The sequence below is a fragment of the Eucyclogobius newberryi genome, unplaced genomic scaffold, assembly GCF_026437365.1.
Source record: "Eucyclogobius newberryi isolate DKJ021-1_F unplaced genomic scaffold, fEucNew1.0.hap1 SCAF_19, whole genome shotgun sequence".
Taxonomy (NCBI): Eukaryota; Metazoa; Chordata; class Actinopteri; order Gobiiformes; family Gobiidae; genus Eucyclogobius; species Eucyclogobius newberryi.
In genome coordinates this window covers 9,423,209-9,439,961 of record NW_027315823.1, presented here as the reverse complement: position 1 = coordinate 9,439,961, position 16,753 = coordinate 9,423,209, and the positions used below count along the sequence as shown (strand labels likewise).

Below are 16,753 nucleotides of genomic sequence, written 5' to 3'. Positions count from 1 at the left end.
TGACAAACGCAGATGAATCAAACGTGTGGTGGACAGCGCCCTCTTGTGGCTGCTGGTCCTGTGAATGTTTCCGGTGTCATGGCGACCACCGGCGGCTTCTCCTCGGTCTGGAGCTGAGGAGAGCGTGCAGCAGGTCAGTGGAGAGTTGGTTTGTGTTTCGCAGACTTGGACAGGATTTATGAACTCTGTGGCTCAGTTTAACCGCGGTCTACATTTGGAAGCGTCTTTTTAACGATTGTATTTAAAGAGAGAAAACAGCATCACTTTGTTACTTTGTCATTAACAAAGTGCACAAAGACCCAAATGCGTCAATCACGTCATTGCGCTGCTTTCCACTCACATAAACATGTTTAAGATTGTTCTAAACGATTGTTCTACATAACTGAGGGTCACACGTTTACACGTGTGTTGATAAACATCGAGAGGCACGTTTTTCTTACGTAAAGATGAATGAACATTAATGACACGCTTTTCATCACAGAGACAAGGGAAATCATTCTGTTGGGATTGTATTCGTGTGGATTTGGTTACACACAGTCAATATGCCACTGGATGTAAAACATCTTTGTCTTGCTTTCCGAATATTTTGTTAGAATTTTGACTGAATGAATTAGGCCTTTCCCGGGAAAAAACTTATAGTAATTGATTCATCATTGTATCAAAATAGCCACCGACCACAAAATAAGTGGCATTCATTTTGACAGAACCTATTTTATTATTCTTAATAGCCTTTTAGTTTTACTACCCATTAATAACACACCCAATGGTGAAGAACGTTTGTGCAAAGTAGCATTTTCCTTCTTTTCCCACAGCTGTATATATTTATAGTTGACCATATCCTTTCTCACGCAACAGTCGGAACCTGCAGAAATGTTTCCTGTGTTGTATCGCTGCATTGTGTCTGCCCACAATGAGTCTATGTCAATGACAAGGAATATATGTTCCCTCACAGAGGTCCTCGAGGAGAGTCCCATGCAGCTCTGGCTCTGACTATGCGGCTCTTGGTTGCTCTGGGCATAGTTTCTTGTTTCATGGTGTTTTCATCTGAGGAGACTGAGGACAACAGCCACATAGAAGCAGCACAGCAGCTGGACTACAGCAGGGTTTCCCTGCCACCAGAGCACATACCCTACTTCCTCAACAACAACAAGAGGGTCGCCAAGCTCTGCCGCAAGGACACACACTGCCCTTTTAAAGTAAGATGCCCTGACTTTGTGACCATAATACAGAGATAGATTTTGAAATGCACAGAGCATTTGACATAATAAAACACAAATACTGAAAAACAAACTGTATTTAAAATGTTTGGTTCATATTTCCACCGTAGGAAGCCCTGGAGGACAAATCATCATGTTGGGGTTATGAAACGAACTGCGATCCGAAGAAGAGCTTTGGTTATCCTGTTTGCACCAAAGTCGACACAGGATGGTATTACTCGCAGAGCATTTCTGGGACATCTAGGCTAAGTCATTAAAGCTGGGTACACAACTTTCCCCCCCTCATAATTACTAAGTTATGTTTCCACCCCAGAAAGTGTATAGTAAGCAAAAGGTGTGGAAAGATGTGAATCAGACAACTACACTTTGTCTTCATCTAAACATTTTAGCTTTTCAAACTATATCTGGCTTTGGGACGAGAGCTGATTGGCCGAAGCTTTACTTTTGTGTCTGGAAAAGCTGATCTAAAGCTGTGCTAGTTGCCACAGAAGAAAATGATCCAAATGAACAAATGTGTAAAAGGATTTGTAAGAAGTAGGAACAAAGTTTAACTACCTCTTTGTTTTGTACCCAAGCTTTAAGTCTTAGTTTTGTATTTTTTTCCAACCAGGAAAGTCTTATTTTCCAAGAGCGTCCTGGCCAAAAGACCCAGATGTGTTTAGTCTAAGAAAATCTTGCCTTTTCTGTTAGGGCACGTACTCTGGAAGCGGCCCGGGATGTTTTCTGGAAGCAGGCAGATTTTGGCTACGTGAAGGAGCGTCTCTCTGAGCTCACAGTATTATGCAAGGCCAAGCAGCGGGTGAGTACGAGCACTCCCTTCCCTTGTTCCCACAGTTTGACGTCAACAGGAAGAACGTTGGCATTCGACATATTTGTGTGCCATAATGCTGTGTGTAGAGGCCCAACTAAAACACAGCAGTCAAGCATTTTAAGATTCTTATTCACTATTGCGCTCTGACAGCAAAATGCATCCATCTCCATTTGTGTGACGAAGCGAACGAATGAGTTGTTTTTGTTCTAAATGACACAGATGTATTAGATATGTCATTCGTGTATCCAGGAAGATTCCTCATTGAAATGCAGCAGCCACGCTCGATTCTGTAAGACAACAAACCTTTATTTGGACTTGCGGAACCCTCGGCGAGGCCACGAGAGGTCAGCGGATTTGAATTTGACCCCCGTCTCTGTAGGCAGAAGTCACACATAGTTTCTTGTTTTTTGAACGCCGTTTATGTTTACTCTGCAGATACAGGGATGATTTCCTTCTGCAGGGTCAGATCGGAGGCCGCTGTCGCCTGAACAAGCGCGCTCTGGCTGCTGCAGGAGAGCACAAGAGCCCGTTACAGTCCTGGTGAGGCAAGAGTCCTCTTTTACGCTCAATGACTGAGTTTCACTGTCAGGAAATCAACCTTGACATTTCTTTGGTCGGCCATGTTATTCCAGTAAAATTGCAACAACACTTTATTTTATTTTACTCTACACTTATGCTACATAAGTACAATATTTACACTTTAGTATGATGTATGACATGTAACTCCGCCCCTCTAAACCTTATTTACCCTGATACTACATGTTCTTACAAAGTATTGGGTGTTGTTGAATAAAGTGTGACCTAAGTTCATGTTTTAATGCATTAGCTGTTGTCTAATTGTTTATGGTGAATATATATCCTCTTTTTTGTGAGTTGTTAATTTGTTATAAATGAGTAAATGTATCTAATGCATTCAAGTGCATATGACAGTTTGGAGTTATAAATTAACTAAAACATATGATTTTCCCTATTTTGACTATTTTGAAAAGGATTAGGTTACTTAGCAACCATACTCTAAACCAGTGGGGGTCAAGATATAAAAATGAACACAATAAACTACTAAAATAATTGCAATAAACCTAAATTTAAATAGTTGAAACCTTGAATTTATTACTGACATCTGTTTAATTTTGCTGTGGGGTCTTATGGTTATTTTGGGGGTCCCAGTCTGAACAGTTTAGGAACCCCTGCTCTAAACAAGGGCCAAATGTACACAACAGTTATGAGGAATTCTTTATTATTTTTTAGATTTCAGCTCCGCGGCCTGTCATTTCAACAAAAATAAATTCAATAAAATAATATTAATTCTTCACAAACTGCCATTTGACTGATGTAAACCTATGATCGCTACTGCAGATACTGTCCTAAGTAATAATAAGGTCAATATTAAGATGTGTCATATATTCCCAGCCTTAAACACAGTTCAGGAGCTTTACAAAAATAATGACTTAATAATCTTTGGTGTATAAATGTTCTAACTGTCACTTTTTCATGTTTGCAGGTTCGCTGAGCTACAGACATACACAGAGTTAAACTTCCAACCCACAGAGGACCAACACTGTGACATGATCATAGACAAGCCCACTATTTTCATGAAACTGGATGCAGGTAAATAAAATTGATAGACAGAATACAGAAACCAAGTCATATTCTTGTAATATTCTTTAAAGACATTCTATTCTTGTTGAAGGTGTGAACATGTATCATCATTTCTGCGACTTTGTCAACCTCTACATTTCACAGCACATCAACAACTCCTTCAGCACAGACATCAACATCATTATGTGGGATACGGTGTGTATCTGTTATATATATATAAGTATCTGATCACACTGTTAGTATCATGCATTTATGTGTTTTCTTGAAAAGCAAAAGTTTGCAAATCTCACAATAAGATAATACACGTTTACAGTAACTCTAAGTTATAGGAAGTGTTCTAGCAGAAGGCTGGGTAACTGAACATTGTAAGTTTAGTTTAGATCTGATGTCAGTTAATGAGGTCCTAGAATCGACTCCCGGGCGGTGTGGAGTTTGCATGTTCTCCCTGTGTCCTCATAGGTTTCCTGCACCACTAAAAACATGCACAATAGGCTCCTCCCCTCTCGGGCCAGGACTCCCCTGGTTAAATAAAGGTCAATAAAATAATGACTATTGAAAACATGCTATGGCCTATTTCATTTTGCCTCCATTTATTTGACCTTAAAGTCCAGCAAACTGACCATTGTCCCGTTTGCTCGTATGTTTGTTTTTTCCAATATACTTTGTTCTTTCATTCATTGACATGTTTTTGTCCTTTGTCCCAGAGTAACTATGGTTACGGGGATCTGTTTAGTGAAACATGGCGGGCCTTCACAGACTTTGATATCATCCACCTGAAGACTTATGACTCTAAACAAGTATGTATGACAGTTTTTCTGTTTGTTTTTCTTCTTCTTTAGTTTATTTATTTGAAGAACGTCAGTTCAAAGAACTGTAAATAATACATAACAAATACAATGGAGTTATGTTCAAAAGGAGCAGGGAAAGGTTCAAGGAACTTGTGAAGTCCTACTCCTCATGCACACATCTGTTTGTGTGATCACACTTTCAATCTGTTTGGTCTGAACCTGTATGTAAATGAAGCTAACATAATGAATAATATGTGATAATAATGTAACTTGCTGTAGGTTGAGTGTGTAGCTGAACAGTATTGCCAATATGTCCATTTCTTTCCTTAGGTTTGCTTCAAAGATGCTGTCTTTTCACTCCTTCCAAGAATGAGATACGGCCTTTTTTACAACACTCCTCTGGTGAGTTGTCTTTACTCTAACAATGCAACAGCTGCTGTCATTAAATTGTACATCTTATCAGTGTTGTGTGTAATAAACATTTAGATTAAAATGCATAGCAACATTTAAACATAATATAATACAACAAATGACTTTTTTGTCTTCAGGGAAGTGTTAGAAGCAGGAACTATTGTTGTATCTAAGTATCTAATACTATTTTTAGAGCGGTGACAGTGTGTGAATATGGCTTCATATTTGTCAGGTGGTCATGGAAATAAACACTGTGATGCAGGTAATCATACGTGTATAAATCATATGTGTCTAAACTCCTTTGATGCTTGTGTCAGATCTCGGACTGCTCCAGTGACGGGCTGTTCAGGGCCTTTTCTCAACACGTCCTCCACCGACTGCACATCGCTCAGGCCGGACCAAAGGTACGGAAACAAAGACAAACATAAGTGATCATTTTGGTGGCCATACCTGCTCGTCGAGTCATTATACCTGCTCGTCGAGTCAATATACCTGCTCGTCGAGTCATTATGGCTGCTCGTCGAGTCATTATACCTGCTCGTTGAGTCATTATGCCTGCTCGTCGAGTCATTACACCTGCTCGTCGAGTCATTATACCTGCTCGTCGAGTCATTACACCTGCTCGTCGAGTCATTATACCTGCTCGTCGAGTCATTATACCTGCTCGTTGAGTCATTACACCTGCTCGTCGAGTCATTATACCTGCTCGTCGAGTCATTATACCTGCTCGTTGAGTCATTATACCTGCTCGTCGAGTCATTATGCCTGCTCGTCGAGTCATTATACCTGCTCGTCGAGTCATTATACCTGCTGGTCGAGTCATTATGCCTGCTCGTCGAGTCATTATACCTGCTCGTCGAGTCATTATACCTGCTCGTCGAGTCATTATACCTGCTCGTCGAGTCATTACACCTGCTCGTCGAGTCATTACACCTGCTCGTCGAGTCATTACACCTGCTCGTCGAGTCATTATACCTGCTCGTCGAGTCATTATACCTGCTCGTCGAGTCATTATGCCTGCTCGTCGAGTCATTACACCGGCTCGTCGAGTCATTATGCCTGCTCGTCGAGTCATTATACCTGCTCGTCGAGTCATTACGCCTGCTCGTCGAGTCATTACACCTGCTCGTCGAGTCATTATACCTGCTCGTCGAGTCATTATGCCTGCTCGTCGAGTCATTATACCTGCTCGTCGAGTCATTATACCTGCTCGTCGAGTCATTATACCCGCTCGTCGAGTCATTATACCTGCTCGTCGAGTCATTACACCTGCTCGTCGAGTCATTACACCGGCTCGTCGAGTCTTCGAGTCATTATACCTGCTCGTCGAGTCATTATACCTGCTCGTCGAGTCATTACACCTGCTCGTCGAGTCATTACACCTGCTCGTCGAGTCGTCGAGTCATTATACCTGCTCGTCGAGTCATTATACCTGCTCGTCGAGTCATTACACCTGCTCGTCGAGTCATTACACCTGCTCGTCGAGTCGTCGAGTCATTATACCTGCTCGTCGAGTCATTATACCTGCTCGTCGAGTCATTACACCTGCTCGTCGAGTCATTATGCCTGCTCGTCGAGTCATTATACCTGCTCGTCGAGTCATTATACCTGCTCGTCGAGTCATTATACCTGCTCGTCGAGTCATTACACCTGCTCGTCGAGTCATTATGCCTGCTCGTCGAGTCATTATGCCTGCTCGTCGAGTCATTATACCTGCCCATATCTGTGATCTGTGTTTGCCACCCATATCTGTGATCTGTATGTCACCCATATCTGTGATCTGTGTTTGCCACCCATATCTGTGATATGTGTTTGCCACCCATATCTGTGATCTGTGTTTGCCACCCATATCCGTGGTCTGTATGCCACCCATATCTGTGATCTGTGTGCCACCCATATCTGTGATCTGTGTGCCACCCATATCTGTGATCTGTGTTAGCCACCCATATCTGTGATCTGTGTTTGCCACCCATATCTGTGATATGTGTTTGCCACCCATATCTGTGGTCTGTATGCCACCCATATCTGTGGTCTGTATGCCACCCATATCTGTGGTCTGTATGCCACCCATATCTGTGATCTGTGTGCCACCCATATCTGTGATCTGTGTTTGCCACCCATATCTGTGATCTGTGTTTGCCACCCATATCTGTGATCTGTGTTTGCCACCCATATCCGTGGTCTGTATGCCACCCATATCTGTGGTCTGTATGCCACCCATATCTGTGTTCTGTGTGCCACCCATATCTGTGGTCTGTATGCCACCCATATCTGTGGTCTGTATGCCACCCATATCTGTGGTCTGTATGCCACCCATATCTGTGATCTGTGTTTGCCACCCATATCTGTGATCTGTGTTTGCCACCCATATCTGTGATCTGTATGCCGCCCATATCTGTGGTCTGTATGCCACCCATATCTGTGATCTGTATGTCACCCATATCTGTGATCTGTGTGCCACCCATATCTGTGCCACCCATATCTGTGGCCTGTATGCCACCCATATCTGTGGTCTGTATGCCACCCATATCTGTGGTCTGTATGCCACCCATATCTGTGGTCTGTATGCCACCCATATCTGTGGTCTGTATGCCACCCATATCTGTGTTCTGTGTGCCACCCATATCTGTGGTCTGTATGCCACCCATATCTGTGGTCTGTATGCCACCCATATCTGTGATCTGTATGTCACCCATATCTGTGATCTGTGTGCCACCCATATCTGTGCCACCCATATCTGTGGCCTGTATGCCACCCATATCTGTGGTCTGCATGCCACCCATATCTGTGGCCTGCATGCCACCCATATCTGTGGCCTGTATGCCACCCATATCTGTGGCCTGTATGCCACCCATATCTGTGGCCTGTATGCCACCCATATCTGTGATCTGTATGTCACCCATATCTGTGGTCTGTGTGCCACCCATATCTGTGGTCTGTGTGCCAGGGCGCTCAGAGGTTCACTCACTGGATGATTTAAATTCATGAGTCTATTTGTGCTTGTGCGTCTTCCTCTCTGTGCGTCCTGGTGCAGAGAGCGGAGGTCCTTATGCGCTCACATGACATTTGTAGCTTGTTTGTACCTCTCCTATGCTGCTCCCACAGCTCGGAACTCCTTTCGATCGGAATTTATGTTGCGTGAACGATCTTGCTGAAGGATTTTTGCTCAATTTTGGAAAACAAAGAGCGAGAATCCTACAAAAATGTCTCTTTTAAATGTGTAAATGTTTTTATGATTGTTTCCCTGGCTGCGCATGCGTGGTTGATATGCCGGTGTGTGTTTAGAGAGTTCCTTCAGTGTACAGTACAAAAATGACGACAAAGACTGTGTTCGAGCGGCTCAGAAGAGACAGAAATCTGCGGAAATGAAAGCTGCGATGCGATCCGTCGCGCTAATAAACAAATGCACGTGTTGCAGCGGGGCTGTTGCGTGGTAGGCGGCCTCTTGGAAACAACAGGAGGGTGGGGGGTGAGTGTTCACATGAGCATTTTAAAAAAAAGGGAGTCGCTTGAGTTCTCAAATTTGCAAAAAATCCTCTATTATTTTTTTAATGTTAGAATATTTCTAAAACCCTTTGGCAAAAATTTATGAAAAATTGACCACGGCAAACTTCAAAGTGTTGAGCTCCATGGACGCCTCCACCACCTCTGATATAAGTATTTGTATTTGATCACTTTATGTGTGATTCATCATTGTGGTTGTGCTGCTCTTTTCAGGAGGCGACAGTTCGGGTCACGCTGCTGGCACGAAGCACCGAGCACAGAAGGATATTAAACCAAGTCCAGGTGAGCGTCCAGCTTATCCACACCTGTCTCACCTTCAACCCGGGCCCAGGCGCCGTGCTCCGCCCTCCCTGTCGCTCTCTCTACACCCTCCCTGTCGATCTCTCACCACCCTCCCTGTCGCTCTCTCTCCACCCTCCCTGTCGCTCTCTCTACACCCTCCCTGTCGCTCTCTCTACACCCTCCCTGTCGTTCTCTCTCTCCACCCTCCCTGTCGCTCTCTCCCCCCTCCCTGTTGCTCTCTCTCCCCCCTCCCTGTCGCTCTCTAACCACCCTCCCTGTCGCTCTCCCCCCCTCCCTGTCGCTCTCTCTCCCCCCTCCCTGTCGCTCTCTAACCACCCTCCCTGTCGCTCTCTCTACACCCTCCCTGTCGCTCTCTCTCCACCCTCCCTGTCGCTCTCTCTCTCTACCCTCCCTGTCGCTCTCTCTACACCCTCCCTGTCGCTCTCTCTACACCCTCCCTGTCGCTCTCTCAACACCCTCCCTGTCGCTCTCTCTCCACCCTCCCTGTCGTTCTCTCTCTCCACCCTCCCTGTCGCTCTCTCACCCCTCCCTGTCGCTCTCTCTCCCCCTCCCTGTCGCTCTCTAACCACCCTCCCTGTCGCTCTCTCTACACCCTCCCTGTCGCTCTCTCTCCACCCTCCCTGTCGCTCTCTCTCTCTACCCTCCCTGTCACTCTCTCCACCCTCCCTGTCGCTCTCTCTCCCCCCTCCCTGTCACTCTCTCTCCACCCTCCCTGTCGCTCTCTCTCCCCCCTCCCTGTTACTCTCTCTCCACCCTTCCTGTCGCTCTCTCTACACCCTCCCTGTCGCTCTCTCTACACCCTCCCTGCCGCTCTCTCTCCACCCTCCCCGTCGCTCTCTTTCTACCCTCCCTGTCACTCTCTCTCTCCACCCTCCCTGTCACTCTCTCTTCGCCCTCCCTGTCACTCTCTCTCCCTCCCTGTCGCTCTCTCTCCCCCCTCCCTGTCTCTCTCTCACCACCCTCCCTGTCGCTCTCTCTTCACCCTCCTTGTCGCCCTGTCGCTCTCTCTCCACCCTCCCTGTCGCGCTCTCTCTCCACCCTCCCTGTCGCCCTGTCGCTCTCTCACCACCCTCCCTGTCGCTCTCTCCCCTCCCTGTCGCTCCCTGTCGCTCTCTTTCCACCTTCCCTGTCGCCCTGTCGCTCTCTCTCCACCCTCCCTGTCGCCCTGTCGCTCTCTCTCTACCCTCCCTGTCGCGCTCTCTCTCCACCCTCCCTGTCGCTCTCACCACCCTCCCTGTCGCTCTCTCTCTCCCCTCCCTGTCGCTCCCTGTCGCTCTCTTTCCACCTTCCCTGTCGCCCTGTCGCTCTCTCTCCACCCTCCCTGTCGCCCTGTCGCTCTCTCTCTACCCTCCCTGTCGCGCTCTCTCTCCACCCTCCCTGTCGCTCTCACCACCCTCCCTGTCGCTCTCTCTCCCCTCCCTGTCGTTCCCTGTCGCTCTTTCCACCTTCCCTGTCGCCCTGTCGCTCTCTCTCCACCCTCCCTGTCGCGCTCTCTCTCCCCTCCCTGTCGCTCCCTGTCGCTCTCTCTCCCCCGTCCCTGTCGCTCTCTCTCTCCACCCTCCCTGTCGCTCTCTCTCTCCACCCTCCCTGTCGCTCTCTCTCTCCACCCTCCCTGTCGCTCTCTCTCTCCACCCTCCCTGTCGCTCTCTCTCTCCACCCTCCCCTATCCGCCGTCTCAGCCTCTCAGACAACCATTGATTTACTGCCAGCCTGTGTTAAAGGCCTATTTAAAATCTTATTCGCTATAAACCACACGAGTAAAGGAGGCCTGTGATTCATACTGCCGACAGCTATATTTGTTTGCGCTTTCATTGATCAGGGAATGTGCTGGTCCTTTTGTTTTACAGCTGGTAAATGCCCTGAAGACGGTGCCGTTACTGGAGGTCAATGTGGTTGACTACAAATACAAGTGAGTTATAGCTTGGCCACTATATTACCGCACAGCACTTCCACACAACAAATAGACCATCATAAAAACTCATGGGCCACTTTATTTCTTTCGTATTGCGCATACATTTTTTTTACTACACAGATCTATCAAGAGCAGTTGAGTTACCATGAAGAGTCAGTGTAAAAACCTGTTACGGTTGTTTGTCCTTGCAATACTTATTAAAGGACATGTTGTGCTTTTTTCCCGGAACTTAATATTAAACTACAATAAAGTTAGATCGCATTTAAAATTGTGTTGGTTGTAAAATGTAATCTTGATCTAAAATGGCTTAGTTAGAGAAGTTGGGCAATCGACTTCCTTTTTAAAACTCTAGAACTCTTTGTAGTGACATTTCACCGCAGCAAGCAGCAGATTCAGATATTTCGTGTTTTTACTTTTGAAAAAATGGCCACCGAACCTTTTTACCCCAATGCGTATGACTTGTACTTTTATTTTTTATTTCAAATAATGGCAACTAAGTGTGGGGACGTGGGCGGGATAGGGGGAAGGTGAAAACGGGAATTTCCTGAGCACTTGAGACTCGAACACAGAACAATACAAGATTATTCAGACCTGCGTGAATCTATCGAAACACAACGTTGAGTAAACTAATGATAAAGAAACACAATTGTAACGCTCATAAATGTTTACTTAGCGTAATATGTTCACGTGTCTGAAATCATCTATTGTAAAATGAAGTCAATTAAATGACTTTTTGACTTGACTTATGCTTTTTTGGTCATTTTCTCCCCTTATTTCCCCACTTTTTTAATTTTAAAATGTATTTATTTTTGGCTTTTTGATGAGATAAACAATGACAATAGCAACATACAAATTATGCAGAAAAAATAATAAAAAAATTAAAAAGAATAATAATCTATATAATTAGTTAAAATAAATCAAATGAATAGAATGAATAGAATGAATAAAATAAATAAAATAAATAAAATAAATAAAATAAATAAAATAAATAAAATAAATAAAATAAATAAAATACATAAATAAGACAATTAAAAAAAAAACTTATTTCCAATCTGATTGACTGACCCAAAACAAAAACATGTTCTATCTGTGAGCAGTGAATAGCTGATGCACATTTCTGCCTGATAGGGACGTTCCCTTCCTGGAGCAACTGAGGATCACCCACAACTCTGACGTGTTCATAGGAATGCACGGGGCAGGACTCACGCACCTGCTCTTCCTCCCCGACTGGGCCGTCATATTTGAGCTGTGAGTGTAATTGATCAATTGTAGACATCGGCACAGCGGGCAATGCGTGACTGAAGGTGAGAACAATTTATTAAAGCATAAAGGTTCCCGGCGCTCCCTTGAACCGCACCGCTGTGAAATATGGTTTTGTTAAGCCGGCATTGGTCACACCTTGCTGCTGTGATTGGAAAGTTTGTATACAGTGTTTGTGCGTGTGATCTGGTGAATGAGAGAGCGCAGTGGAGATAAAGTGTGTGCTTCTGTCCCACTCAGATATAATTGTGAGGATGAGAGCTGCTATCGGGATTTGGCACGTCTGCGGGGCATTCGATACGTGACTTGGCAGAAAATGGACAAAGTGTTCCCCCAGGACAAGGTAGGGGGGGAGGTCCCGTACTAAATATTAGCCTTCTGGCACCTTCATACTTTTAGTTTGCACCAGCTGGCTCTGCTGCTCGCACACCTGCTGCACGTCCACGTCCAATTAATGAACAGTAGTTTTGGACTCATTCTTCCTGTTTATGTTTGTATTACTGGTTTGTGCCAGGGCAATAAACCTCCATTATTTTATTTTATTTTATTTTGTGCTCACTTTTTATTCTTATGATCTTCTTATAATCCTTTCCCCTCACACCACACACAATAACGTTATAGTTTAGCTTTAGGAAGTATGTTTAGAAGTAAAGTCTTTAACATAATAAACATGTCTCAGTTCAACACTTTACTGTTTTTATTTTATTTAAGTATTTTAACTTTTGCCAATTTGTTAAAGGTGTACAATGTTACTTTTTTAAAATAAATAAATGATCAGTATTTGGACAAAATGCAAGATAGACAAACATTGGCGCACCCTCCACCGGAAGAGTTATAGTACACATTTAGATTACAATAAAATAAAGAAAACACATATAAGGATAAAACATGTTTCGTTTTTGAATACCTTTTTCTCCATTATCTGCCTTTGTTTGTGATTTTTTTCCCCTCCACAGGTTAAAGTTGACACAGGTTGCATCAATGACTAGTCAATTCAAACTTAACATTTCGGCTGTTCTACTTCTTCCTCAGGTTTATATCTGAGACTGACTTGAAGTCCAAAATCTAATGTCTAATCCCTTCATTTCTTGTGTAAAATTTCAGGGACACCACCCGACTCTGGGAGACCATCCGAAGTTCACCAACTACACTTTTGACGTGGAGGAGTTTATGCGGATCGTGTTGGAGGCGGTGGATTACGTCGCTGAACATCCCAAATGGAAACGTTCCACACTGCACGATGAACTATGAGGGAGAGGCTGTTTGCCCTGGACGCTCAGTAGTTTGTATGAAATGGATACCTCAGCTAGTACCAGCAGCCTGCCTCTAATTTACTACTATTACTAACTTGAATTTGACACTATTTCACCCAAGTATTATCAGTATTATCTTTTATCAGTGTTAGCACCTCTGAAGAGGAATAGACTTTTCCAAGCATTAAAATACCAGTTACATAGCTAATATATCTGCCCAGGTTATCAATTACTTCAGTATGACATAACCAGTTGGGTTACATAGTTTGTCCTTTATGCTAAAGTATTCATACTTTATACACAACGTTTGCCACTGACTGGATAATTAGTCGGGATAAGAATATGAGGATTTTGAATGGATTTAAATGTTTATCCAATATGTCTTACACAAAGTCAGTGTTTTGTAAAGATAAAATAATTTCTGTCTACAATTATTTATTTGTTGACCCTGTGTTTAAGGTGTAAATATGTTTACACATTTTTTTATATTTCTCTGTTCTTTAGCTCAAAATGTTGTATTCAATGCGTTGCTGTTTGTCACTGAAACTTTCAATGATATGTTTGCTTTTGGAATCATAGGGAGAGCACAGCAATTATGGTCTTTACATTGACAGAGCTGCTTATTTGTGTACAGTATTACGTTGCACAAAAAGCACAATTTTGCTGCTTGATGCAATGGTCGGCAATACTTCTTTCAGCTCGGGAATACTGCTTTTGGTGCCTTTTATATCATGTTTTATTTATGCATAAATGATCACCTGGCAGAGGTTTTTTTGGGAAGCTCTGGCCAATTTACAATGTGTGATGTTCGCAAATAAATAATTCTGAAAAAGCTGAAATGAACCTTGCTGTCTGTGTCAGCAACATCGAAGATTTACTGCCATTTTATGACTCATCACGTGAATTATGACTTTGCAGAGTGGCTTTGATGCCTCTGTCTCTCTCATCTTGCTGATGTCAGACCGCTCTTTGCTGTAGCATTCATTATTTCACAGAGTTCGGATCTAAGAGGGGAACGGCCTCTTGCAAAAGGGCACTCCTTCAGCTTTTACTGTCGGTGTAATAAATCTGGATGACCTCAGGTTTACAGTGTTCGGATCCGGCCACGTGGGGGCAGTACAACACCGCGCATGAGGCTGACGCTCAACCCAGAGCCGCGTGATCATCCGTGGCAGACCTATTCCAAAAGTGGGCACGCTGCTGCTCAACGCATTCCGGAATATTTTCAAAGCATCATGTTGAATAAAGTGCTGTCGGTCTCAGACTATTAACACACTTTGACATGTATGTGGCGGCGCTTTCCCTCCTCGCTCGTTGCGGATGTTGTGTCTGAACTTTCTGGTTATTGACAGGCACCGGGGCCTGTCTGGGATGGACACTATTTATGGCCCTGCTCGGGTTACTGCCAGTGACCTCCTAAAGAAATGAAGAATCTCTATGAGTGGGGTGGGATCAAAAGCAGAGGGACAGAGATGTCTGTTCTCATTAACCTTCGCAGATCGATGCGCGGACGAATCCGGTTTTTGGCCACGTTGCTTGTTCTACCAGAATGGACAAGTTGAAGCACAGTGTAAGCAACTAATCGTCAGGGTTTGCCTTTCGCCTTTCGTGTGTGTGTGTGTGTGTGTTGTTGTTTGTATGAAGAAGGTGCGCCTCGCGTGCTACAATGGCCCTGGCTCCGTGTTATTTAGTTAGTTTGGATGTGCAGCGGTCCCTGTCACGCTCGGCTCCACCCTGGCTGAGATGATCATGAAGTCTTTCAGCAGTACACCTGGGTGGCTTTGTTCTGTCACAACGTAAGTAATTGTGTGCTTCCCCACTGAAAATGTGAAATTCTATATCTCTGTCTCCCTAATGAGCCCCGTCGACTGGACCTCAAGACGCATGGGACGGGAAGTTAATTCTGTGCCTGCTTTCATCCACGGCGACAGAAGAGTGTAGTTAGGCCACACTGAACCACGAGTCAAACATTTCAATTGGGGTATAAACTGTTGCTTTGCGCGTTTGGATTACAAAAGTGCAGTTATGTTTCCCTCAAAAGCAAGTATTGGCAGATGAGCGTGCGCGCCATGATTTACAGACCTGACGCACTCGCCCCTAAGCTTCAGATGATTCAAACTAATACAAACACCCGCCTAGTCATTAGTGCTGATCCATAAATAGATTCAAAGACAGAATTCAGACAAATCACTCTCATTTGTCATTATTTCTAGGCGTAAAATGGGTACGCCCGCTCGGATCAAATGATTCAGTGGTTTCATTGTGGAAGTATTGATCGAGGAAAAGGACGTATCCATTTGGTTAAGCTCAATATATGCCCCTAATGTTGTTTTTGCCCATAAGGGAGATCCAATAACTTATGTCTTTTGATACATGACACCGCGACATCCACTCTCCATCTTACCTGCGCCACATAACCACCAAGCTGTACACTATCATTATCGTCAAGGGCCTTTAAACCCAAACTGACTGTCTATGGTTTCACTTGGAAGCATTTTAAGAGGTAAATAGTATTCCTTGTAAAAATCCAGTGTTTGTATCAGTCAACCTCGCCATCGCGCTCTCTGCCTTATGTGGGGCGTCTGGACAAATGAATTAAAGTGCTTAATTAATTCATCTTAGATGGTTTGGCAAAGGCAATTACCTGGAAAACCCCGAAAAGACTGTCCATGGTGCTGAGTATGGTAATTGTTAAGATGTTGGGGGGATTTGGAGAGTTTGAGGTGTTGGTGAGTCAATCATAAAACTTTCTTTTTCCACTGTTTTCGTGGCTTCGAAGTTCAAGTGTATGTGTAACCTCTTTTCAAGGTTTTGAACATGAAATGATCAACCCATTGTCTTACTATATGAACACAATACAGCCTGAATGTGCATTTTGCAGTCCAGAGAACAAACCCAACTTTCAAGCGTTAAGTCTTACTGGATACTCTTAACCTTGAGTTGTTTGCAGACATCGACCTCCTAGTCTTAACGACTGCGAATACAGCGTGAAGCAATCAATGGCCATCAACACACTGGAATATTCTTGGTACGTGATAATTGATAGGCTGTCTCCTGACGCGCGACACAGAAGCGGTGGTGATTCTGTCTAACATCATAGTGGGAGGGTTCGATTTACAGCACGCGCAGAGCTCATAGCCTGAGAGAGAGGCGCACAATCAACTTGATATCCAAGCACTGCATTTGTAACATGATCGAAGAGCGCGGCGCGGGGCACGGCTGATGAGGAGGGTCATCCACTCTTACACACCACCTCCACCTGTCAATCAGCAAGTAATCACACTTCCTCATTCAAAGGCGTTTAACGAAATGGCGAGAAATGATTGGCTTAGCTACGGATCAATGAGCAATCGAACGGATCCATAATCGAATATGTGATCCATACTTTTCCTTTTAACCTTGAGCGTATGCAACTCCAATGACAAGGTTATGATGTAGTTTAAACTTTGTACTTTCGTGCACGTAATGGTTTTAGACTTTCCACCAAGAGGTTCGTTACCTCTGTGACAAGGCCAATTCTGTGAACTGTCCAAGCTTTCTACAGCCTTTACTTCTGCCCTTTCCGACAAGAACCTTTGCAGCTGCCACGAAGTAGGACACGTGTAGAGTCAGCGCAAGGGGGACAGCGCGCGCGCGCGCACCTCACTTCTCACGCCTCTTTGTTCTCCAAGAATAACTGTCAAGTCACACATCCC

At 44.3% G+C, this 16,753-nt stretch overlaps 1 protein-coding gene across 1 annotated transcript; it reads left to right on the top strand.

Annotated features, from left to right (window-relative positions):
* The first annotated feature begins 973 nt into the window (after nucleotides 1-973).
* Nucleotides 974-13,887, top strand: eogt (EGF domain-specific O-linked N-acetylglucosamine (GlcNAc) transferase). Its single transcript, XM_072451671.1, has 15 exons — nucleotides 974-1,196; nucleotides 1,328-1,428; nucleotides 1,908-2,016; nucleotides 2,278-2,372; nucleotides 2,464-2,568; nucleotides 3,530-3,636; nucleotides 3,719-3,822; nucleotides 4,332-4,424; nucleotides 4,746-4,817; nucleotides 5,144-5,230; nucleotides 8,544-8,612; nucleotides 10,481-10,542; nucleotides 11,674-11,793; nucleotides 12,046-12,148; nucleotides 12,910-13,887. Exons 1-15 carry the CDS (start codon nucleotides 993-995, stop codon nucleotides 13,054-13,056), a joined length of 1,578 nt encoding a protein of 525 aa, XP_072307772.1. The 5' UTR covers nucleotides 974-992; the 3' UTR covers nucleotides 13,057-13,887.
* The last annotated feature ends 2,866 nt before the right edge of the window (nucleotides 13,888-16,753 follow it).